The sequence below is a fragment of the Elephas maximus genome, chromosome 7, assembly GCF_024166365.1.
Source record: "Elephas maximus indicus isolate mEleMax1 chromosome 7, mEleMax1 primary haplotype, whole genome shotgun sequence".
NCBI lineage: Eukaryota > Metazoa > Chordata > Mammalia > Proboscidea > Elephantidae > Elephas > Elephas maximus.
Genome location: NC_064825.1, coordinates 129,726,080 through 129,750,688, shown reverse-complemented (window position 1 = coordinate 129,750,688; position 24,609 = coordinate 129,726,080). Strand labels below are relative to the sequence as shown.

Below are 24,609 nucleotides of genomic sequence, written 5' to 3'. Positions count from 1 at the left end.
TCCCTCTAAATCCTGCACACCAGCCCCCTCGCGCCCGTCAGTGCGGACAATGGCTTCCGCCAGACACAAGCTTCAGGTGAGATAGCTGCGAACTCCCCACCTGAGGCAAGCAGCTGCCTCCTTGGCCAATACTACACTGTACCCCTGAGACATCCCCCCCTACACAACCCCCGGAGAGTCCTAGCAATTAAAACTACTTTCACAGTGTGGAAGGAACGCTGAGATCGAGTCGTGGGCTCAGCCTGGATTAGGGAACAATGGCTCCATGGAAGGTAGCATTACCCAGGAAGCGCTGAGAAGCCCTCTAGGAATCACCTTCCGGGGTCCACGATGAAGAGATGGCTCCTCGGTGTGACCATGGAAGTTTAAAACGGCTCCCTTGCCCCATCCCACCCCGAGAAAAAACTAGAGCAGCAAAGCTTTTTTTATTTTATTTTATTGGGCACCATCAGCCAGAGCTGTAGGTTTAAACCTCTACAACCGACCTTAGAGGGAAGAGCCAAGTCACAATCCGCTATGAACAAAGTACAATCAGATTAACATTCTCCAGAGGTTCCGGCTCCCTCATCACATTTTCTTTCTCTTCCGTTAGCTTCTTGGCACAATCCCATACTCACTGAGCAAGCAATTTTAGCATCAAGAAGACTCTTTGCAAACCTTTAGTAGTAGTCAAAAAAGGGGAGGGGCGCTGGATGAACAAACTTAAAAAACGAACCAAACAAGCTAAAAGCAGCAAATTGTGTGAGGAAAGCGATCAGGAGAAGGCGTGGAGCTTACTACCTTCTTCCAAAATGGGGAAGGACTGGCGGGGAGTGGAAAGAGAACGGTGAGGCCAGAAAAAAAGGAGGTCTGGAAACCTGCTATGATTCAGGAATCCAATGGTAGAAAACTGATCAAGAGCTTTTTCTAGAGTGGAAAAAGATGAGGACCTAAGGAAGTCAAAATATTCAGTGTGTGGTCACTGATCTTGGTCCATTTCATTGTGGGCGCTACGGAGGGAGTAAAGGGCACAGGATCAGTGATGAAGAAAAGCAGTTGTGTGTTACAGAGTCAGCTCCTTGTGCCCTTTTAAGGGGGTAAGCATCAGGAAATGGTCACAAACCAACCTGCACGGGGAAGCACACCTGCTACAGAAACCTCTCCGCTCCTTTTGGTTTGAGCTTCCAAATTTTTTGTCCCCACAGCCCTGGAGATAAACTTTCTTCCACAATAAAAAAGCATACAAAGTCAATTCATTCTATAAAACTAGTTATCCCTTGGTCTGAAGGAGAGAGACTGGGAATATAAACCTCCTCAGGATTACAGATCAAGTCAGCGTGCAGACATCAAGACAACTGATGACCTCCCTACCCACCCACCCACCCCCCCAAAATCTAATGGCTTGATTTGCCTCCTGAAGTACCACTAACTAGGTCGAGTTATGTTTGTGTCACTTTGCAAGCGTATCCGACTGAGTAAATTACATGGCATCATCCCCCTGGCTTTTTAAAACCCACTACAATTGGGAAAAAATACACAGCTCCTCTCCCCGAATGTTAAGAATCCAACTAGGTTCTTGCTGGAGTCTCCCAATCTCTTTAACATCCCCAATATGCTCCAGGCAAATGGCTTTTTTTTTTTTTTTAACCCCATCTAAAAGACATCCCCCATTCCTGCCCTATACCTTGGGATTCTATCCCCACGGCTTTTTCAAATACTTACCACCACTTAAAATTCTATTTGTTTATTCCTTCTCTGCCACTCCCCTCCCTGTAAATACTTGTCCTGGGTCTTGATAACCAAAAGGAGAGGACAGGTTTTTCAGTCAATATCAGCCTAAGGAATCTGGGCACTTCCCAATACTGAAAATAAGCGCCTTCACCTGTATCATCACTTAAGTACACTTTCCAGTCTCCATCAAACAAAAACGCAGGTGCCCCCAAATCAGGAGGTAACCTATGCTAAAAACTTTTGATCACCAGCATTACAGCTTGACTGGTGCCGCAAAATGAAGCATAAGGTAGATGTGTAGTGTCTCCACACCGGTGGTCACCTACCCAACTGTACTTTACCTAAAGGAGCTTAATGCTCTATTTTTCCTAAAGAACCATAACCTGTTACCATTACAAGTTGGAAAGGCCAATTAAAGATATCTGGTCCAAATCTTCTTAAGTCTCCACCTCAACTACAGAGAATGTGACTGACTGGAGTGTTTAGAAGCCACCTTGTCTGGAGCACTGTAGGTGCTGTTTTGGGATTAATTTGCCCACCAGGTTACCAAGGCCCTCAGAGGTACAGTGACTTTCCGATGTCAACCAGGTTGTGCCAGAGCCAAGCATAAATGTATATTCTGGCTGCAAGTTTTGGACAAAAGGGGTAACATACTTGTGTATAACTGAGAGAGCACCTAGACTCTTGAAAGCAGAGAAATGAGGGAAAAATCCAAATTTAGGGGTAAACATGGATGTCAGTGAAAACTAGTTAGACATAAGTATTCTGTATTAATTTCATGCCCTGAGAGGTTGTCCTTTAATATAATTTATACAACTAATAAAAAACTGGTTTCTGGAGCAGAAATGAGTTACTGTTCTAATAAAGGCTCAAATTAAAAGCCAGTATTCTCCAGGGACATTCAGAGAAAGCTACTAGACCAGCCAAGCAGGCGGCTTCCTAGACCTCCACTTATATTGCCAGCTACACCCTCCCCCCGCCCCCAAGTTGCTCCAGTTGACCCTGACTCCTGGTGATCCCATGCGTCTGAATAGAACTGTGCTCCAAAGGTTTTCAACTGCTGAATTTTGGGAAGCAGGCTGCTAGGGCTCTCTTCTGAGGCACCTCTGGGCAGACCTGAACCTCCAACCTTTCAGTTACTACCCAGGGACTCCTACACCCTCTTGTTGTGTGCTGTGCAGTCGATTCCAACTCATAGCGACCCTGTATGATAGAGAAGAACTGCCCCCATAGTTTTTCACACTGTCATCTTTACAGGAGCAAATCACCAGGTCTTTTCTCCCGCAAAGCAGCTGGTAGACTCATGCCACCAACCCTTCAGTTAGCCGAGTGCTTACCACTGTACCACCAGGGCTCCTTTACACCCTCTTACCAACCCTGCAGGTACCTACTCTGTATAGTAAACTTTCTTTTCTATACCTACAAGAGTTGCCTGGAACGGGGGGTGGCTCAAGCTGGTATGCTCTGGTGGCCTAACAGTCACTCCTAGGTACCAGTCATTACAACAGTTCACCCCCTTCGCTGTCATTCACATGTGCTGAACTCATGTCTACATCCGAAGTTCTATGCTCAGCTGTGTGCTGCTTTTTAAAAAAAAGACACCGTTGATTCTGATTCATAGCGACCCTATAAGACACAGTAGAACTGCCCCACAGGGTTTTCAAGGAGCAGATGGTGGATTCAAACTGCTGACCTTCTGGTTAGCAGCTAAGCTCTTAACCACTGTCCCCAGAATGTTCTAACTTGTTTCTAATAATGAGATGGCTAGCATTTAACGAGCAACGACTACACAAGGCCCTTTGTGTCACGTGTTCTCATTTGATCCTCCCAACAGGAGCACGGCATGATTACAAAGCCCTGGATGATTCAAGGGCTGGTTCAAATCGTAGATTCCCCGCTTTTTAGCCATATGAACTTAAAAAAGTTAGTAACTTATAGCCTCAATTTCCCCATTTGTAAAGCAGGTTTAAAAGAATTACCTAACTCATTTGGGTTGCTATGAAGATTACGTAAATTAACGTATGAAGAGCACTGTTAACAGTGCTTTAGCATATGTTCAATAACTGTTATCTATTATCCCCATTTTAGAGACGAAAAAACTGAGACAGGGTCCCTGACATGCCCAAGATCACACAGCTAAGAGGTAGAGCCAGGATTCAAACTCAGAGGACATCTGATCTTAGAGCCAATAGTCTCAATCACATTACCCGTGCCAAGGCAGTCTTCAAATCAAACAAATCCCATCTCCAGGAAGTGTTTTCTAACTACTGGGACTGGCCCATCCTCTCCTCTCTTACCTATCACTTTCTAGCAGTGTTTACTGACTATTCACTGAGCTAGGTCCTGCCTCCCGGGACTGTAAGCTCCTCAAGGTTCTCGGCCCAAGGACTTGGCTATGTAAGCCAACCAACCCACTGCCGTCGAGTAGCTTCTGACTCGTAACAACCTACAGACTCAGCATTTCAAATGATTCAGAGCTAGACCTGAAACACTTTTTTCCTGGGAAACTCTACAAAATCTAACCCTTCACGACTGTAAAGGCCCCTTTATAGTTTCGGTGAAGGTAATTCTCCATATGCTATCCATCTTCTCTATTACTCAAACTCCTACTGCATAGCATACTAGTCCATAAAGCTAGGGGACCTGCTTTCATTAAGACCTCATCCATCCCATGTTTTGGTCCACTCACTTGGCTGTATAGGGCTTGGCAGGGCAAAGTGCCTGGAGAACCAGTAGTCTGGGCACAGACTCGCAAGAGCTGAATTAGGCTTGACTAGACAAGGATCCTCTCCACCGACGCTGACCCCTCAGTGATAGTCCCAACACCTCCAGAAGAGGAAACAAGGTCCAAACCTCAGGAGACAGCAGGTTGATGAAGACTGGAAGCTTCTACTTAGTCTTGTTCCAGGAACAAACCATTTAAAACTCCTCCAATGCAGGCCAAGTTGTAGAGATGATAAGTGTAGAAGTTGCAGGAGCCTGAAAGGACACTAAGAGCCTACATTCCTCACCCCTTTTCCCCAAAACGCATATGAAAAAGCTGTCCTCTCATCACTCAACCCAACCTTCCCCAAGTTTTAGGACCCTGGAAATCATAAATCTACAGAAAGCAAAGTACTGAGAATGAGCTATAGAATTCACACAGGTGGCATAATTTAAATAAAAAGAAGGGAAGGGAGATTTTAAAAAACAATCTGCGAGAAAGAAAAAAATCACAGAAGATTTCACTTTGTAGCTCCTCCTGGCTTGAAGAAGCCGCCTGAGGGCTGAAGCAGCCAGGACATCAGGACTGAGAAATGACAGGCAGTTAGTGATCACGTAGGCCAAGTCACTAAGAGCTTGGACGGCAATGAAAAACCATGAACACTGGCCCAGAGAGCACATTAAGCTGTTGCTCACAGGGACTGGGATAGTTGCAAAATCCTCAAAGAAAGATGACAGAAGGCCACGCTGACAAATATTACAAATACACAGGCCACAATCACCGCCCTACAATCAACCCTCAATTTTCCAGGGTAGTAACTTAACTAACCACAGGTAGGCTTATTAGCTTGGCCAGTCCTTACTGCAGGAAAGTGACAGGAAACCTATCAAACACCCCCTCCCACTCTTCCCCAGTGCTGCAAAAGAAAAGATAAGGAGCAGCAAACACCTGGAGGCAAAGCACTTAACAAAAAGCAAACGAGCTAAGGTCCCAGGACTCCCTGGGCTTGCTCCACTTAGCATCTACAAGCAAGAGGTCAGTTATAAAGACAGTATGCTTCTGCCCACTGGGCAGAGGGAACAGACCATCTGGGCAAACTACCTGTCACAAGCATGTTCACAAGAAGCCAGTGAAGGAGGCAGAAGAGAACACACCAGAATTCCACTTGATTTACACACTACCCCCCTGGAAAGCTATCTTGCCCTGACAGCCTCCCAAATTGAGCCTCTAAACCCCCTTTACCCAACGGTACACTCGGGAGGTTTTTCTATTACCACCCCATCCAACCCGTCTTCTTCCATTTGCCCATCATTAAACCCAAACCTCCATCTTGTCCCCGCTTAGAATTGCCATATATTTTTGTCCTGGTTCTCTTAACCCCAAACCTGGAATAAAAGCATAGGAAGAATCCTTAATTCCTCACCCAACCCCAGCACCCCTACTTGGTTATGCTTCCACCTCAACTCCCTTCCCAGAGTCTATTGTGACATTTCAAATATAAACCCAGCAAGATATCTGAAAGGTCCTATCAACAGAGATAGGGAAAGAAGTCTCAGGTGACAACGATGGCAGGGGTTGGGTTGGCAGGACGCAGGAAGGATGCTCCACGGTGAAGTTCAATAGGCAAAATATGAGGTCTGTGGCCAGAATCCCCCATACCTGCTTCCAACTGCCCCTGCCCCTTCTTCCTCCAAAGACAGGGCAGTACCAGATGCTGACATCACCCCCACCCCAATATTGGCTCCTTTTTGGGTCCCAGCCCCAGCACTCACTCGGCCCACTGCCTGCAAGACCCACCAACCCAGGCAAGCACCAAAACAGCCCATTCCCCACGGCTGGCTGCCTCACTCGAGAAGCCAAACCCCGGAACCACCCCCCTGGAAGCACAAGTTGTTTCTGACCAGGAGACAAGTCAGGAAACATGGTCAAGCATCAGTAGAGGAAAAGGGGCGATACGCTTACTGCATTTTCATGTGGTTAAGTCAAGCTGAGGTCTGAGAAGTCTAAGCAACTTGATCTGGACTCTCCAGCCCTAAGGATGGCAGGCCAGTAGGATGACGATGAGTTAAATTCCTGGGGGTGGCAGAGACATCATTCTAATTCCCACATTCAAACCTTTCCTCACCCACCCTGGGCTCTCTGGCTGTCTCCCCTCAGCTGTCACGTCTTCCTGGATATCGTAACTGGCTCCTCTGAAACTTGAGTGCAATTAAGACAATGACGACCAGGTTTCCAAACTGCAAATTGCCCCAAGTTTTATTGTAGTCCATACAAAATGAAAAAGAAATTAAAGTTTTCTAACACCACCTACTTGGGGAGATGGGGAAGTGGGACTGTGCCATTCAACATCAGCCAGAACATCAGTGGTCAGCAGGGATTTGGATCTAAACCAACTGACTGTCCCAACAGGAACCCAGTCTCAACAGTCTATAGCGGGACAAAGTCAGGGCCCCTGGACTGCTGGCACAGCTTGGCACAGAGGAAATGGTTAAGTGAACCCTTTCCTGGCCTCCCTCACATCTAAAAAGAAAAAGGCGCCGCCGACCTCAGTTGCAGGTTGCTTCCCCATCCAGACGACCTTAAATATCGCGCACAAAAATAAAAGGGAGCCGGGGAAAAAATAAAAACAAAAGGAATTCCCATTCTGGAGAGATGGGAGGCAGGGGAGAGGGGAAACCGCAGATCTAGAGCCAGTGGCAAGATACGCTGCTGAGGCAAAGGAACAAGGTAGATTACTGCTGAGCACTCAAAAGGATCGTCTCCAGGAAGGCCCACAGGCAGAGGGGATGAAAAACCGCAGACAGGAGAGGTGCGGGCCAAGCAGTTATAACCTGGGTCTGTGCCCTGTCCCACCTCTCCTCCCCTCCCTGTGGTGCCCAACCCCGGATGGCCCTACATGCGGCGCTGGTACCCAGAATGCATCTGAGCTGCCCGCAGGTAATCATTATAGGAGCCCGAATAGCGTGCGTAATCGGAATGGGCATCGGGCAGGCGACGGTAATCCAGCGAGGACTTTGTCGGCGAGCGGCGGAACGAGAGCTGCGACTCTGATAAACGGCGGTAATCAGAGAGCTCGGCTAAACGCCGGTCGGAACCATACCTAGTCAAGAGAAGAAGACAGTTGGTGAATGAGACAATTGAGGCGAGGGCTCCAGGTGGGCATGGGGGAGATGCCAATGGGGATCGGGAGGGTGTGATCAGATTGGTCTCCAACAAACAAGATTTTTGTCAGAAGGCTCATCACCTTATCCAGGCCACGAAATCAAGCCTGGGCTCAACTCAGTGGGAAACCAAGCCCTCCACAGAAGCCCGCCCTTCTGAACTGGCCAAGGTGGATTTGGTCTACATTCCCAAACCACAAGCAAACTACCCACCCCTGGGCCCTGCACAGAAAGACCTTGGTTGTTTATCAACAGAACGGCGGATGAAAGCAAGGTCCCAGCTTCCCACCAAGTGGACGCACCTCATACGCTCTGCCTTCAGCCAGGGAGCGCTATGGGATTACTCTTTCATACCCACCCCTGCCAAAGCCGGGACAACCACGTGACAGGCTTAAGGACACTTGAGATGGTGGGAAAAGCTATAAAGTCACATCCTGCAGGCAGTAGCTCCAATGGCTGGGATAGCCTAGACAGGTGACTCTTTTCCCAGGCTGACTGGTTGGCCCCGCCCCAGGCTGAGCCCTGTGCTCCACCTAAACCCTGGTGACCACAGCAGTTCACAGAAACCACCCCCCTCAGCCTCTGGACATCCCACAGGAGTAGAGGCAAGAAGAGAGAGGGAGAGGCCGATGGCTCCAGTTTCCCTCCCCTGCCAACCTCAGCCCCTTGCCCTAAGCCCCAGCTGGGGGCAGAGGCGGAGGGGCATACAGTACCTTTTCGACATGGCGACAGCCTTTTTGTACGGATCGTCGTAGCTGGCCCGGGGTGGGGAGAGGCGGGTACGCTCATAGGGCGGCGGGGTGCTGTTGGCGTTGGCAACGGCCCCCTGGGACATGGACAGGTAGGCTGCAGACGGCTGACCTGCCCCATCGTAGGCACTGCCCGGCTGGCCACGGTAGGAGGCAGCAGCCTGGGGATGCTGCTGGGCAGCATAGGAAGCAGCCAAGGAGGCTGACGACTGCGTGCGGTAAGGAGCTGCCAGGGTGGCAGAGGGCTGGGCCCCATAGGCAGCTGCAGCCCCATAGGAGCCTGTGGCCGCAGCAGCCGACTGAGCCCCATAGGAGCCTGACAGCCCCAGTGATGCTTGAGCCCCATAACTATTCAGCTGGGTCTGGACAACCGGCTGGGCCCCATAGGAGCCAGCCATTGGGTTAGTGGCTTGTGCAGCGTATGCGGCGGGTTGGCTGGCATAGGCAGCCGCTGTGGCTGGCTGTGCCACATAGGCAGCAGGCTGGGAAGAGTAGGAAGCAGCTTGTTGTGCAGCATAGGGGGCAGACTGGGCATTGTAGGAGGCCGAGGGCTGGGCATTGTAAGATGCTGCCTGGGCCCCATAAGCTAGTGAGGAAGCTGCAGACTGGGCCCCATAGGAGGCTGCCTGGGCCCCGTAGGAACCTAGGGAGGAAGCTGCTCCCTGGGCATTGTAGGAAGAGGCAGCCGCACGAACTCCATAGGAAGAGGCAGCCTGGGCGCCATAAGAGGATGGCTGGTTACCGTAGGAGGCAAGGGAGGAGCCCTGAGCCCCATAGGAGTTGAGTGAAGACGCTGCAGCTGCCTGACCCCCGTAGGAGGAGAGGGCCGAGGCTGAGGCCTGGGCTCCACCGTAAGGGCCAAGTGAGGAAGCTGCAGCAGACTGGGAGCTAGGGCTGGCCAGCTGGCCCCTATACGGGGCCCCGAGGGAGACAGAGGGCTGAGCACGGTAAGAGGCTGCCTGGGCTGTCATGGGCTGAGTCCGATAACCGACACCCAAAGAGGCAGAAGGCTGGGCCCTGTAGGCAGCTCCCAGCGACACTGAGGGCTGGGCCCGGTAAGTGGCTGGCTGGGCCGTCAGAGGAGCCACGTAAGAGGCTCGGGGAGGTGAACGGCGCAGGGGGCTGCGGTCGCGACCAAAGAATGGCGGCGTGGGCTGACGGGCTTGCCCATCAAAGCCACCAGTGCTGTTGCCAAAAGCCTGCTGGTAGTCGAAGGTGGCAGAGAAGCCACCAGTTCCAGGGAATGCCGTATCCCCAGCCCCTGGTTTCTTGGTCTTGTCCCCAGACTGGATAGCCAGGACAGGCCCCTTCTTCTGACCCTTGGTTGAGAGTTCCACGTTGATGCGCTTGCCCTTCACTTCTTTGCCGTTGAGCTGCGCGATGGCGGCTTTGGCATCTGCTTCGTTCTCCATGTGAACAAACGCGTAGTCTGATAAAGCAGCAGACAGAGGGTTAGCAATTAGGGGGGCAGGGCATGCTACCTGATGGGTCCCAAACTGGACACACAACAGCACCCAGCTGTTGCCAGCTATCACCAGGCCTCCAAACCCTTCTCTTGAGGAGTAAGTCATAAACGTAGCTCCCACATAACAAAGGTTCTGACTGCCCTACGCAGTCCTCTTTGCCTATGGTCTTCTCCACATTCTCCCTATTCCCCCTGCCACCTCACCCAACTTCCTGGTGAAAGAAGAAAGAGCAAAGATGAACTGCGACACAGGACAAAAATCTTCACACCTCCTTTAAGTATAAACCAGCAGACAATATGCAGGAAGGGGTGCTGGACCACTCGATCATCCGGTGTTCTCTAACCCAAGCTCACAAACACTACTGCTCGCCCGAGGCTTCGCTCTCAAACACTGCAAATGACCACTCATGGCTTGGCACGGCCCATCTCTCAGCCCAGTGTCCAATTAAGACAAGAGAGCTAGACTTCAACGAGCAGGTCACAGAATTCCAATATCATCACCCTCTTTTTTCACAGCACTTCACAGTTCTCACAACAATCCTATAAAGTAGGCAGAACAAAAAATTGTTATCCCCATTTTACAGATGGGCAAACAGGCTCAAGAAATTTATACGGTTTGCCCCAAATTGTAACACTAGTAAGAGTCAGAGCCAGGACCAGAATCCCAGCTCTTCAGCGACACCTCATTACACTGGACTAGTCCTCAGAAATCAATATATAAGGCAGCACTCTGTAGTATGACTGAGAATTTAAGCTCAGAAGGGGTGAAGCTAGACCCCATGTAAGCCAATGAGGTGTAGGAATGGAAACTAAGGCTCCTGATGGAGTTCCGACCAAGCCCCCTCCACATCGGGCCACATTATATCCTCTCCCATTTCCTCGTCAAGGGACAGAAGTGTACCTTATCCCTTGGGCTCCTGTCCACAGAGCAGGCTGTTTACACGGAAGATTTGGTTTCACAGCGACAGGGGAGAAGCTGCGTTATTACTACAGCTAGCAGGCTCCGCTGAGCAGGTTACCCCTGAGGCCCTCATGCTTATTTCCTCAGCAACCCAGCTCCAAAGCAGAGGCTCTCAGACAGGGTGTTGATCTCAAAGTCCTACTTATCTACCACGTAGGGTGAGAAAACTTTAGGACAGAGAGGAGCAGGAAGCAATTTTTGGTTACTTCCATACTCACAATCTACAATGGTACAAGGAAGATGTGAAGACAATGGGAAGTTCCTGCTCGTGGGACATAAGGCCATGCACCTGACCCCACTCTGGACCTGTGACTACATGAAGATGGACTCCAAGTATCGAGATCCCATCTTTCTCATTAAAGATCAGCTTTAAAAAATGAACAACTACCTGGATAAAATCATTAACGTTGCATTCTCAAGGAGAAGAAGCCCTTTTAATAGCCTCCAAACAAGTGTCCTATCTTCTAGAAGCTTTCATAATGGGATGTACTCACTAGCTACTCCTATAACGCAAGTCATTTCTCTGGATTTGAGAGCTATGCCACCAACTCAAACTCTCATACTAATAGGAACAAAAGCAGTCAAGTATAATAAGTCAGAAGTGTGGCACAGAAGAGATCCTGGGCTAGGAGTTAAAAGGCCTCATTTCTAGGTCCAGATTTGTATCACTGACTTGCTGTAAGATTTTGAGGAACTTAATCTGCCCTACCTATCTCAGCATTAGGAGATTCAAATAAGAAAACAAAAGTACCTTGGAAAATATAAACAGCTATATAACAACAGGGAACTCCACAGAACTCTAGGAATAACCAGAGGCTTATTACTTCCCACAGAGTATTATCTCTTGCCTCCAGTAAAACACTAGAGACACAATGCCATCTATACATGCAAACTTGGAACTTACCAGAGATAACAAAAGATCAAAATGACTATCACAACTGTGTCCTCACACCCCCACAGCCAGAACCTGATTATCTATCAATGACGCAAAGCGTAAGTGTTCCTTCAGCCAAGCCACAGGGCACTAGACCTGTCCTCTGATCTCTCATCTACCTTGGGTGGAGTGAGCTTAAAACAGGTGCTGGTGGTCTGAGATCTCTTTAAAAGCAGAGGCTGAGCTGACCTTCAGGGAACCAGCAATACCACCTGGAGAGCAATGGCAGGAAGGCAGTCCTGTTCAAAGTAAAGAAAGAACAAAGACGTGCAGAAGTTTGTAGAGAGACAAGGAAAAGGGTAAGTGGAAGCTCCAGGCACTCAGAGAATATTAAGGAACCATGCCATATTCCTGAGACTAGAATAACCTAAGGAAAAACATCCAAAACAATTTCACTGAGTTTACAGGAGCACAACAACATCCCATTGTCTCTTCCCTACTACTTAGTTACGTTTTATTAAGACACCAAATGATAAAACACTTTGAAAACTAAGATTTCACATACACAAGTCAATTGACTACCCAGATGAGCTATATAACCCCCCCTCAAAGTAATCTGATACAATTATAACCAAATTCTATCAGGAAGTTCCTAAGCCTGACTTTGGAAAGAAGTGCGAATAGGTTGTCCAGCTGACACAATGACATCAAGGCTAAGTGCCAAACTCAGACCTAGGTGATCAACTACCCCCTAAGGTGCTATCAATGATGCCTGGAAACCTAACTACTCCTAGGAGAATGAAGAAAAATCAGGGATCTAGGGAACTCCAGGGATCCACATGCCTAGAAAGCAGGTTCAAGAAAGTGAGCTCTGAAAGAAACCCGATGCAGGAAAGGGACTAGAAAGCAATATTTTGCAGAGATCTCCTAATGGTCTGGTGGCATCACAATTCCCCCAGTACCAAAGTTAAGAGAATCCAGTAAAACAAGCTCTCCTATTCCAAGAAAAGTAAAAATTCTTATTTGAAACTATAAAGCTCTGTGTAAGAAAAAGAACGGCTGGCCACCCACCAAAAAAAAAAAAAAAAAAGGCAGAGACAGTTTCCCCTTCTGCCTTTCAGAGCTACCCTGAGATCTGAAATGGTTCCTGAAGCTGCCAGTGACTTTCCTACTTGATTTTTGAGTACCCTATAGAATGTAGCTGTGGAGAGCAGTCACAATCTGTTACTGCTATGGAAATTTCTGCTGTACAAATCTAATCCTACCGCAGCTGCTGGGGTAACCAAGCAACAAGGTTTTTTTCATCTGAAATAGAACTGGTTGTCCTGTACAGTGCCAAGCTTTTGTGCTTTTCAAAGACCTAACAGTCAACACTCAATCAAATGCCCGTTCTCAATCCCCAAACGACAGAGCGATACACTCACTGCATTCTCAACTTAAAAACCTCACTTTCCTTCACCCCAAAGAGACAGAAAGGCGTCAGTGAAGAACAAGATCCCCAAATCTTCCCCATCATCAAAGTGCATCAGAAGCTGTGATACACTCCAGCATGACTACAAACAACAGCTCACCACCACTCCACCATGAGAAGGTCAGTGCGTTTCTGCACACTCAGGCGCTTAGACAAGAGGCACAGAACTCTCCCTCCAGCTCCCCCAGGGAGTCAGCCAGGAGGCCTAGAAGCCATGCCCGAGTACACACTTCACCCCGTCACCTGGTGGAGGTCCTGAGCAAACGCAGGCGAACGCCCAGCTTTCTCTACCACCCAAAAGCAAACTTCTTGACCACATGAATTCCACGGAGACTGCCCTCAGCTGGTGGATTCTAGTCTCCCAATCTAGCAGCCACCCTGCCTAAAAACCACAAAAGAAACATCGGCCAGTTAAATACAGAACACTAAGTCTCATACACCATCCATTTCCTGGCCAGGTGCCTGATCTGAAGCTCCTCTCACTTACTCAAAAGCAAAAAATTTTAACAAAAACCAAAATCCACGCACTCTACAGCCTGCCTCAGAGCACCCAGGAGGAAAGCCTGATTCCAGATAGTTGTGGACTCGCATACCCTGAGCTGAGGGAAACAATGAAGTGGTAATCCACAACACCTACACTTTCACACTTTCCCTACTTACAGAAAAGACAAGGAACGGCCCAAAAGATGTGTCTTTCCAGAACAGCAAATCAAGTATCTCGGTAGGAATAAGCACCTGCACCCACATTTATTTCCTATCTTCAAAATTTCTCACACAGGGAATGAGCAGGTATAACTCCAACGCCAGAAGCAGGGGAGCAGAAGCTGGCAGGGCAACGTTAACTCTGATCTGTTTCCACTGGAATGCAGGCTGACCACATACACAAGCGCTGTGCCACCAGATCTTGCCAGCAATTAAAAAAAAAAAAAAGGCGCCCCGAGGGGAAAAGAACCCAGATTATGAAAAAAGGCAACTGGGTCTGAAAAAGGAAACCAGAAAAACCCATTGCCTTGAGCGGATCCCGACTCACAGGGACCCCATTAGACAGAACTGCCCCATACAGTTTCCAAAGAGCACCTGGTGGATTCGCACTGCTGACCTTTTGATTAGCAGCTGCAGCACTTAACCACTACACCACCAGAAAAAAAAAGTCAAACCTAAATTACGATACATTTTGTTTTTTTAAAGGCAAACTAAGGACCTAACCTAAGGATTAGATTACTCAAGCATTACCGCTAATAAGTAAATCATGTTTAGCCAATGTTTAACGAAGACCTATGGCACGCCCCCCGCCCCCCGAGGTTCCCCCAAACACAAATTGTGCCCCTTGCAAAGTTACCAAGTTTATAATAGACTAGACAAGGGGCACTGGCTTGGCACGGAGAAAATGCCCTCCTAAAACAAGCTTCCTTCCACATGCAAGTGGCCGGGGTTTCCAGCTTAGAGATTAGGATCGAGCCCAAAGAGAAAAATCCAAGGTTGAGGGTCTGGAAAGCGCAGACCTGCCACGTCTAACCCACCTTACAATAGTCAAAGGCCAAGGTAGTTCGGAAAGGGCCCCTTCTATACCCGCGAGTAACTGTTCTGGTAGACCCAGGCCAGACAATACTAACAGATCCCAGCCCGAGAAACGTCCAAGGGCCCCGTTACCTTCCGCTCGGGAGCATTCATCGGGAGGGAACGCGAGGGCGGCCTTGGGGCGTGAGCCCCCACCTTTTCCCTCTTCCCTCGCTCTGACCGACGTCTGCAGAGGAAGTGGGGAAGTGGAGAAATCTTCCCCGCTCCATGATCCGGCTTGTGCCCGTCACTTCCCAACTTCCGCTCGGTGCCCGGCCCGGGAGACGACGGGAAGGCGCGCCCCCGGAACCCTCGCAAGTCTCGCAGGCGCGTCCCCGGCCCCGCAGCTCGGCTCGCAGCGGCCGCCGCGCCCACCCAGAGCCGCTTCCTCCCGCGGGGTGAATGGTGCCCCGGCCGCAGGGAAGGAAGGGGGCTCTGCCCAACGCGCCCCAACACCTCCGGCCTCGCTCCCTGCGGGCCCCACCCCACCGCGCAGTGGCCGACCCCCGGGACAGGGGCGTGGCTAACAAGCAGTGCCCGCGCGCGCCCGCCCCAAGCGCGTCCCCGCGTTACCTTTCACCACGTCACACTCGATGACGCGTCCGCGGCGCTCGAAGAGGCTGCGCAGTTCCTGGCTCGTGCACGCAGCCGACACATTGCCCACGAAAATCTTCCAGGTGTTCAGCGGCCGTGGGCGCGACATCTCTACCACGAGCGCGCGCCCCGGCCGCAGCTCGTGGCCGTGCAAGGCCTCGATGGCACGCAACGCGCCCGCGTTCTCGCGCATGTGCACGAAGGCGAACTGTTTCATGACGGCGCAGCTCATGACCGTGCCGTAGGGCGCGAAGAGGGCTGCCAGCTCCTCCGGCGTCGTATCGGCCCCGTCGACATTGCCCACGAATATCTTCATTTTACCGTCGCAGCCGCCTTCCCGGAGAGCCAAGACCTCTCCTCCAGCGACAAGCGAAACGTCCGGCCGACCGGCAGTCCTCCCCAGGAATGGCCGGCGACCGAGAACCCCGCCGCGCAGGCGCGCTAATCCAGCCAATCGGGACCCGCATTCCGCTCAGCCCTCAGCCAATCAGAGACGCTAAAGGGAGAGGCACTCAGGCGCAGCCAATCCCAGAGGGCCTGGAGCCCGCTCGTTAGGTGAGGGGGTGGGAGAGAGAGGACGGCGCGCGACCAACCGCCACTGTCGGGGGCGGGGGGGGGATGTGGGGGGACGGAGACGGGGGGTGCGCGCGGGCCGCGCCGGAGGCCAGAGGCCTAGTCCGAGAGTCGGCCTCTGGCCCGGGTGGGGCCGAGCAGTGGGCCCCGAGGAAAAACTTTATTCAGTTCAAGTCAGGGCTCGTCCCATTCAGGCAGCCGTGGTCATATCCGGGCCCAAAGGTGGCAGGGGGGGTGTCCACGGAAAGGCCTGGCCAGGCAGGAGAGTGCAGGACGAACGCCCTCCGTCGGCAAACGGTTCCCGGAACTGCCGCCCCCCACCCAGCCTCCTTTGGGCGGCAAAAGCCCTGGAGAAGCCCTCGTGCCATGAGTTCATTCTTAGCAAACACATTCCTGAGGTTGCTTAGGTCCTGGCAGAAGCTGGAGACAGTGTAGTGTCAGAGCCCGTTTCTGCCCTTACGGAATTTCCAATAGAGAGATAATGAGATGATTCTCCTTTGTGTATGTTTGACATTTTCCACGATAAAAAGTTTAATGAAATAGAAAATTATATGAAAACAATGATCCTTGAGGGGGCCAAAATCGAGCCTTAAAAAACCATGAAACAAGGCAAATTTAAAAACGTATAGGTTTGAGTGTGTAGATAAAGATTTTTGCATGGCAGAAGACATCAAAGACAAAGCTGCTTAACTCCAGGAAGACTTGCCTACATTTCATTCAACAGATTAGAATTGAGCACCTACCATGTGAGCAGCAACCAGAATATAGCAGTGAACAAAAAATGACGAAAATCTCTGACTTCTTGGAGCTTATATTCTGGTGAGGAGAAACAGTCAATAAAATAAGTAAAACATATAGTAAAAAAAAAAAAATTTTTTTTGAGAGGCAAATTAGGCCGATAGATGTCTGGGGGAAGATCAGTCCAGTCAAAAGGTCCTGGGCAGGAGCAAGTCTGGGCAGTTCAAGGACTAAAAAAGAGTCAGCATGGCTGGAGCCTGGATCAGAGTAAATAAGGAAAGCAGAAGGTCCTGAAGTGTCCAAGGAGGGAGGTATGTAGTACCTTGTGGGACACTGAAATGACTCTGGGTTTCACTTTGAGTGAGGCTGGAAGTCCACGGCAGGCATGAGCAGAGGGGCTGATCTGACCTGAGTTAACGTTTTACCATGTTACAAGGATTCTGGCTGCTCTTCAAAAGCGGGGAGAACAATGGTTTGCCCATAACACTTACTGCTACTGCAAAAACCCAGGAGGGAGATGATGGTGACATGGACCACAGTGGTTGTGGTAGAACTTGTGAGAAGTGGTCAGATTTGGATACAGTTTGATGTACTGTAGTTTGACAGAAGAGCCAACACAATTTGCAATTGGATGTGGGTCATGGGAGAAAGAGAAGATTTCAGGATGACAACCAAGTTTTCAGCCTGAGCAGCTGGAAGGATGAAAGTGCCGTAGACTGAGACGGGGAACGTTGCAGGCTAAGCAGATTTTCTGTGGAAGATCAGAAATTCAATTCTCTAAGTAAGTTTGAGATGCCTCTTTAGTCACCTAAGTGAAATTCCAATAGGCAATTAGATTTGTATCTAAAGTCAGTGGCATCACCAGGGGTGGTGTCACCTAGTGGATAACTCATGGTGTTACATCCCCATGCTAATTAGCACAATATTGTAGCCAAAACAAAACCCGTTGCCATTGAGTAGATTCCAACTCATAACCACCCTACAGGACAGAGTAGAACTGCCCCATGGGGTTTCCAAGGTTGTAATCTTTATGGAAGCAGACTGCCACATCTTTCTCCCTTGGAGCAGCTGGTGGATTTGAACCACCAACCTTTCAGTTAGCAGCCCAGTGCTTAACCACTACGTTACCGAGGCTCCTTATTGTAGCTAAAACACCAGGAAATTTGACAAAATCAACAACTATAAAAACACCCACAGCAACAAAAACAACAGCACATGTTTGTAGCATGTGCAGATGAAACCAATAATTCAAAATGTCATTGTAATTGGGTAATAAGGACAGCTCTGACTGGAGTGCATTAGAGGTTCAAAAGTAAAGTAGCAGAGTTTAGCCTTGTAGGTATATTGACACATGTAAGCTGGGCTTACAAAAAATGTTTTGTAACTAACTACAGGTATATATATATATTTTTAATTGTACTTTAAAAACCTAAAAACCAAACCTGTTGTCATTGACTCGATTCTGACTCATAGTGACCCTATAGGACAGAGTAGAACTGCCCCATAGAGTTTCCAAGGAGTGTCTCGTAGATTCAGACTGCCAGCCTTTGGTTAGCAGCCGTAGCACTTAACCACTATGCCACCAGAGTTTCCAATTGTACTTTAGATGAAGGTTTATAGAACAAACTAGTTTCTTATCGAACAGTTAATACACACATTGTTCTGTGACATTGGCTAACAACTCCACGACATGTCAACACTCTCCATTCTCAACCCTGTGCTCCCTATCACCAACTTTCCTGTTCCCTCCTGCCTTCCAGTCCCTGCCCCAGGGCTGGTGCGCCCCTTTAGTCTTGTTTTGTTCCATGGGCCTGTTCAATCTTTGGCTGAAGGGACAGGTATATTTTTATTAAAAAAATAATAAATTTCTGCTGAAATAAACGCTGCACAAAAATTTTATAGACAGTCATTTTGGTGTCACCCCTCTGACAAAATAGCCCAGTGTGGTCTGCACCCCCCCCCCACACACACATACCACTAGTGATGCCACTGTCTAGAGTTTAAGGGAGAGAACTGGGCTGAAGATATAAATTTGGGAGTCTGAACAGTTAAGGAGCCCTGGTGGTGCAACGGTTAAGGTTGGTGGTTCGAGCCCACCCCACAGGTCCACAGGAGAAGGGCCTGGTTATTTGCTCCCATAAAAATTATAGCCTAGGAAACCCTATGGGGAAGTTACCCAATCAACTCGACCGCACCTAACAACAGCAACAAAGAGTTAATATCTGTACTGTGCAAGAACTACAAATTCATAAGGGAAGAAAAAAAAAAAAGATGAGAAAAATTGGCCAAAGGTGTTGTCTTAGTTATCTAACACTGCTGTAACAGAAATACCACAAGTGGACGGCTTTAACAAACAGAGGTTTATTCTCTCACAGTCTAGTAGACTAGAAGACCGAATTTAGGATGCCAACTCCAGGGGAAGGCTTTCTCTCTCTGTTGGCTCTGGGGGACAGTCCTTGTCATCAATCTTCCCTTGGTCTGCAGCTTCTCCATGAAGGAGCCCTGGGCACAAGGAGGGGCTCCTCTCCCGGTGCTGCTTTTTTGATGGTGTGAGATCCCCATGTCTCCCTGCTGACTTCTCTCTTTTATATCTCAAGAGATTGACTCAAGATACAACCTAATCTTGTAGACTGAGTCCTGCTTCATTAACATAACTGCCAGTAACCCCACCTCATTAACATCATAGAGGTAGGATTTACAACACATAGGAAAATCACATCAGATGACAAAATGGTGGACAATCACAATACTGGGAATCGTGGACTAGCCAAGTTGACACATTCGATGGGAGGGAGGCACAATTCAGCACACATCAGACGTGAACAGGCAATTTATAGGAAAAAAAAAAAAAGTTGGTGTCAAGTCGATTCCAACTCATAGCGACCATACAAGACAGAGTAGAACTGCTCCGTAAGGTTTCCAGGCAGTGGCTGGTGGGTTTGAACTGCCAAACTTTTGTTTAGTAGCCACAGCTCTTAACCACTGTGCCATCAGGCTCCCTTTCATAGGAAAGGAAGTGCAAATGACCAATGAACATGAAATCTCCCCGATAGGGAAATGCAATGACAAGAGAATATTTTTCACCCCTCAGATTGGCAAAAATTAAAAGACACATACCATCTATTGTTGGTAAGGGCATGAGAAAGTACACTTACATATTGCTGGTGATAGTGTGAATTGCTACCTCCTTTTTGAAATTATTCTGGCAATGTCAAAACTTTAAATGTACCCAGCCTTAAACATAGTAATCCTGCTTTGAAAATCTACCCTCAGAAAACTTAGCAATAAGGATATAGGTGTAAAGAGATGTATTGTAGCATTGCTTGTTGTAGCAAACAGTGGAAGCCACCTGAATGTCCCTAAGTAAGGGAATTAGGTATTGATGGAATATTATGTTGCTATTAAAAATAGTTCAGAGCTTGTTGATGTGGAAGGATGGCTATAATTTAAGAATGGAAAAAATGTAATGCATATAATACTACATCTTTCTAAACTATAGGGAAAATAACACCTCTATATATTTTTTCAGCATAAATAACATCAGTTACCTGATAGAGATGTAAATGAATAATTTATAAGGATCAACATAAAGCTGGTACCCATGAGGCGGAGGTTAAAGATGTCCCAAATGTCCGACCTTTCCAAACTGCCGTACCGCTTCATCATCTCGAACATCAACTACTTCTCCTCCCTTGAGCACTCTCCCTCTCACGCCTTTGGGTTCCATAATTTAATGCAACGTCTCTTAGAACTCAGGAACTGTATCAAGGAAATGGTTTATAGACTGTGGAGGCTGGCAAGTCCCAAATCCGTGGGTCAGGCGTAGGCTTCTCCCGACTCACATGGCCACAGGGGCCAACGAACCCAAATCAGCAGGCCAGACGACAGGCTGCTGGCTCACAAGGCTGCGGAAGCTGGCAAATCAGGTCAGACAATAAGCTGCCAGCCCACAGGGCTGGGAAGCTGGCAAATCCCAGAAGCGGCAGGATAAATACCAGGCCACTGGTTCAAACCCCAAGAACCAGAGGTCAGATAATGACAAGCTGGACACAGGATCCAGATGCAGAGAGAGAGAGAGAGAGCCCCACCAGAGCACCCACATATACACATTGGATGCAGGCCACTCCCCAGGGAAGGGCATGATTTGAGTAGAGGTAGGACTTGAGTTATGCTGTCCTGCAAGGCTGTGACTCAAGATACCCCCCACGCTAATCCTGCCTCATTAACATATAGAGATATAGAGATTAGGATTTACAACACAAAATGGAGGATGATTAGGATAATTACCTGAGACCACAAAATGGGAGACAGCCACACAAAACTGGGACTCATGGCTTAGCCAAGCCAACACACAACAGCAGCCACCACACCTCAGTAGGGTTCCATACACATTATTTGCGTGGTCCCACCCAATCACTGTGTAGGAGTCACAAAAACTATGGCTAGAAGGCCCAAATTAAGTAATTCACTGTACCCCAAGATGAGATGGGGGCATAATATTTTTTATACTTTTCTATATCATTTAACCTTTAACCAGGAGCATGTAATACTTTTATAATTTTTTTTTAAAGGGGGTACCACTTTAGTATCTCTCCAAATCCAAATTGCTGGCAGTGTTTCCAGATAGGGGAAAAGCAGTTGCAACCGCATGTATTTCAGAGTAGAACTGTGCTCCATAGTTTTCAATGTCTGTGATCTTTCAGAAGTAGACCACCAGGCCGTTCTTCCAAGGGTAGATTTGAACCGCCAGCCTCTTCGGTTAGTAGCCGAGCACCTAACTGTTTGTGCCCCACAGGGACTCCAAAGCAGACTCTTAGCCACCCAGGAAGCACAGCCACTTTCAGGGTAGCATGGAGGGCAGTTCCACGTTGTTCTAACAATGCTGCTGGGACTTAGAGCCACAGCACTGTGCAGTGGAAATATCAAGTGAGACCCACACGTGATTTTAACTTTTCCGGTAGTCACATTTTAAAAAAGCAAAAGAAATACGTAGAATCTATTGCATCATGAAATCAAATATAAAAATTATTAATGAGATATTTGTCATTCTTTTACGTGTGCTAAGTCTTTGAGATCCATCGTGTGTTTTACAGTCACAGCACATCTCAGTTTGGCCAGCTGCATTTCAAGTGAGTCTGTCTTCCCCTGTGTGTGTCTGTGTCTATTCTGCTTTTTTTATTGGACACTACTCAGGAGGGCTATGAGTAAGGATTGATTCGACGGCACTGGCTTTTTTGTTTGTTTGTTTTTACTCGGGAGGGATTAGGGTTAGGACCTGCCCTACTCTGGTATGACGTCATAAACGTAACGAAAGAAAACCCCTATGCCTAAAAAAAAAAATGCCTAAACAGGGTCATATTTACACGTACAGGAGTTAGACATCAACCTTTTTGGGGGACACAATTCAGTCCATAACACATATCTAAGATTTTTTTTTTTTTTTTTTTTGGCTGCCCTGTTGGGAGCGATATCACCCCCAATGAGAAACAAATGAGCTATTGTGATTGGAAGTTAAATTTATCTGGGAGCTTCCCTGCAGCCTCATCAAAAAGGGAAATGCTCAAGTTTATACCATCCTCATTATCCAACATTCAGACAGACGAAAACTTAAGGAAGCTGTGAGTTGTGTTTAGGTTTTGAAACTATAAGCAGCACATTTATTTAATCCAAGTTTGTTGTAAACAGCAGCATGGGAGCCGCAATGGATGAAGCCGCTTTAGCAGACCCTAGAATCACACTGAGCTTAGATCTAGATGGCCCAGCCCAGCCCAGCCCATTGCTGTGAGTACACCTAGATAGCCAAGCCCAGCCCAGCCCGTTGCTATGAGTAGATTCCAACTCGTAGCAACGAAATAGGACGCAGTAGAACTGCCACATAGAGCTTCTTTCCAAGGAGTGCCTGGTGGATTCAAAGTACTGACCTTTTGGTTAGCAGCCATAGCACTTAACTGCTACGCTACCAGGGTTTCTAGATCTAGATAGAAAATAAAATTCAGAATTCCATTTTAACGTAAATTGCACCTAAAGAGAATCACACACACACACACACACACAGTTTCCTATACCGACCATGTTTAATGAATCTCCACAAATATTTTAAACAGTTGTTCTCAGCCCTATAGGACTCAATATCCCATTTTTGTAACATATTTTTATAATGCGCTTTTGATATGGTGTAATAATCATGTAATCTGTCTTCATCCTTTTTTTCAAAAAAATCAGTATAATGCTATGCCAATCATTAGCGCTGTTTCCAAATATCCTGGACCCTCTGCTTTTGAAGCGCGAGGTGGGATTTCACTTTGAAGCAAGGAGTGGCTTGTTTTGGCCAGTGAAAAGTTAGCAGAAGCGCTGTAAGTCACTTCAAGAAGTTCTAAGACCCAACAGTTTGCCACTATGCCTCCCTTCTGCTATGGGGATCATGGAAGTACCCTTTGAGACGAAGTCTCTGTCAGCCTGGGGCCGAGAATGACTTCAATGGGTAGAGCTTTCGCCAATCTGCAATTGTGTGGGGTTGGAGTCCCTGGGAGTGCAAGTGGTTAGTGTACTCAGCTGCTGACTGAAAGGTTGGAGGTTTGAGTCCACCCGGAGGCATGTGGGAAGAGAGGGCTGGCAATCTACATCCGAAAACTCAGTCACTGAAAACCCTACAGAGTACAGTTCTACTGTCACACACGGGGTCGCTGTGAGTTAGAGTTGACTCAGTGGCAACTGGTTTGTAACATAGTGACGTACCCAGCTTACCATGGCTTAGAACAAATGCCTTAACTGGCATCACCTGGACACTTGTTTGAAAAGCAAATTCTGGGGCTAGTGCTGAATCAGAAATTCTGGGGATGAATCCTAGAAATCTGTTTTAAAATGGCTTTCCAAGTGATTTGGAAGCATGCTCCAGTTTGAGAACTACTGGCCTCAAACTGTGGTCAGCTCAAAGCCTGGCAGCCTCTCAGAAGTGGGGTAACCACCTGCTGCTCCCACTGCTGGGGTAGGAGTAGAGTTTGGGACCACCTTCCAGCTCCCCCAGTGTAAATACATATATGCCACTGTGATGGTGAAAGTCATGTGTCAACTTGGCTGAACCATGATCCTCAGTGGTTTGGCAGTTATGATGTAGTTTGGCAACTTTTTAATGATAGAAGCCAAACCAAATCAAACCTGTTGCCGTCTAGTCAATTCCGACTCATAGCAATCCTACAGGACAGAGCAGAACTGCCCCACAGGGTTTTCAAGGAGCAGCTGGTAGATTCAAACTGCCAACCAGTCAGACTGGGTGCTAGAAGCCACAGAGGGAGAAGCTCCAGCAAAGATGGTGGCAAAACAAGTGTCTGAGTTCCCCAAAGCATAGTGCAAAAACCACTGGTGGTATACACAATTTTAGGTGGTTAACAATTTTTATTTTAGTAATTACATATTTTCTTTTTACAGGAAGCTCCTATTTCTGATAAATGAATCTTGTTTTCCATTCTTTATGATGAGAACCAGTACAGTGGCATAGAGCATAGGCTTAGAGACAGACCACCTGGGTCTGAATGCAGACTCTGCCACTTACTGGCTGTGTGGCCTTGGACAGGTTAAATAACCACTCTGTCCCTCAGCCTCTGCACCTTGGGATAAGAATAGCATCTACCTATAGTATTACCAGAAGATGAAATTAATTACTGCATGTAGTGTTTAGATTAGAGCCTGGCACTTAATTACCACTCTATAGGTACAATATTCTTTGAATATTGAATATATATACCATGGACTGCCAGAAGAATGAACAAATCTGTTTTGGAAGAAATACTGCCAGAATGTTCCTTAGAAGTGAGGATGGCGAGACTGCGTCTCATGTACTTAGGACATGTTATCAGAGGGAACCAATCCCTGGAGAAGGACATCATGCTTGGTAAAGTAGAGGGTAAGCAAAAAGAGAGGAAGACCGTCAATGAGACGGACTGACACAGTAGCTACAACACTGGGCTCAAACATCACAACAATTGTGAGGATGACAAAGGACTGGGCAGTGTTTCGTTCTGTTGTACATAGGGTCGCTATGAGTTGGAACCAACT

At 48.0% G+C, this 24,609-nt stretch overlaps 1 protein-coding gene across 2 annotated transcripts; it reads right to left on the bottom strand.

Moving 5' to 3' along the window:
* Nucleotides 1-1,368: 1,368 nt before the first annotated feature.
* Nucleotides 1,369-15,674, bottom strand: RBM14 (RNA binding motif protein 14). 2 transcript variants are annotated; one of them, XM_049892584.1, is made up of 3 exons: nt 15,226-15,674; nt 8,289-9,753; nt 1,369-7,514 (listed from the first exon to the last, which is right to left on the bottom strand). In XM_049892584.1, the coding sequence occupies exons 1-3, from the start codon at nt 15,560-15,562 to the stop codon at nt 7,307-7,309; spliced, it is 2,010 nt and encodes a 669-aa protein (XP_049748541.1). In that variant the 5' UTR covers nt 15,563-15,674; the 3' UTR covers nt 1,369-7,306. The 2 variants fall into 2 exon arrangements, with proteins under 2 accessions (XP_049748541.1, XP_049748542.1); XM_049892585.1 differs by lacking the exon at nt 15,226-15,674 and adding an exon at nt 14,746-15,219.
* Nucleotides 15,675-24,609: the final 8,935 nt, after the last annotated feature.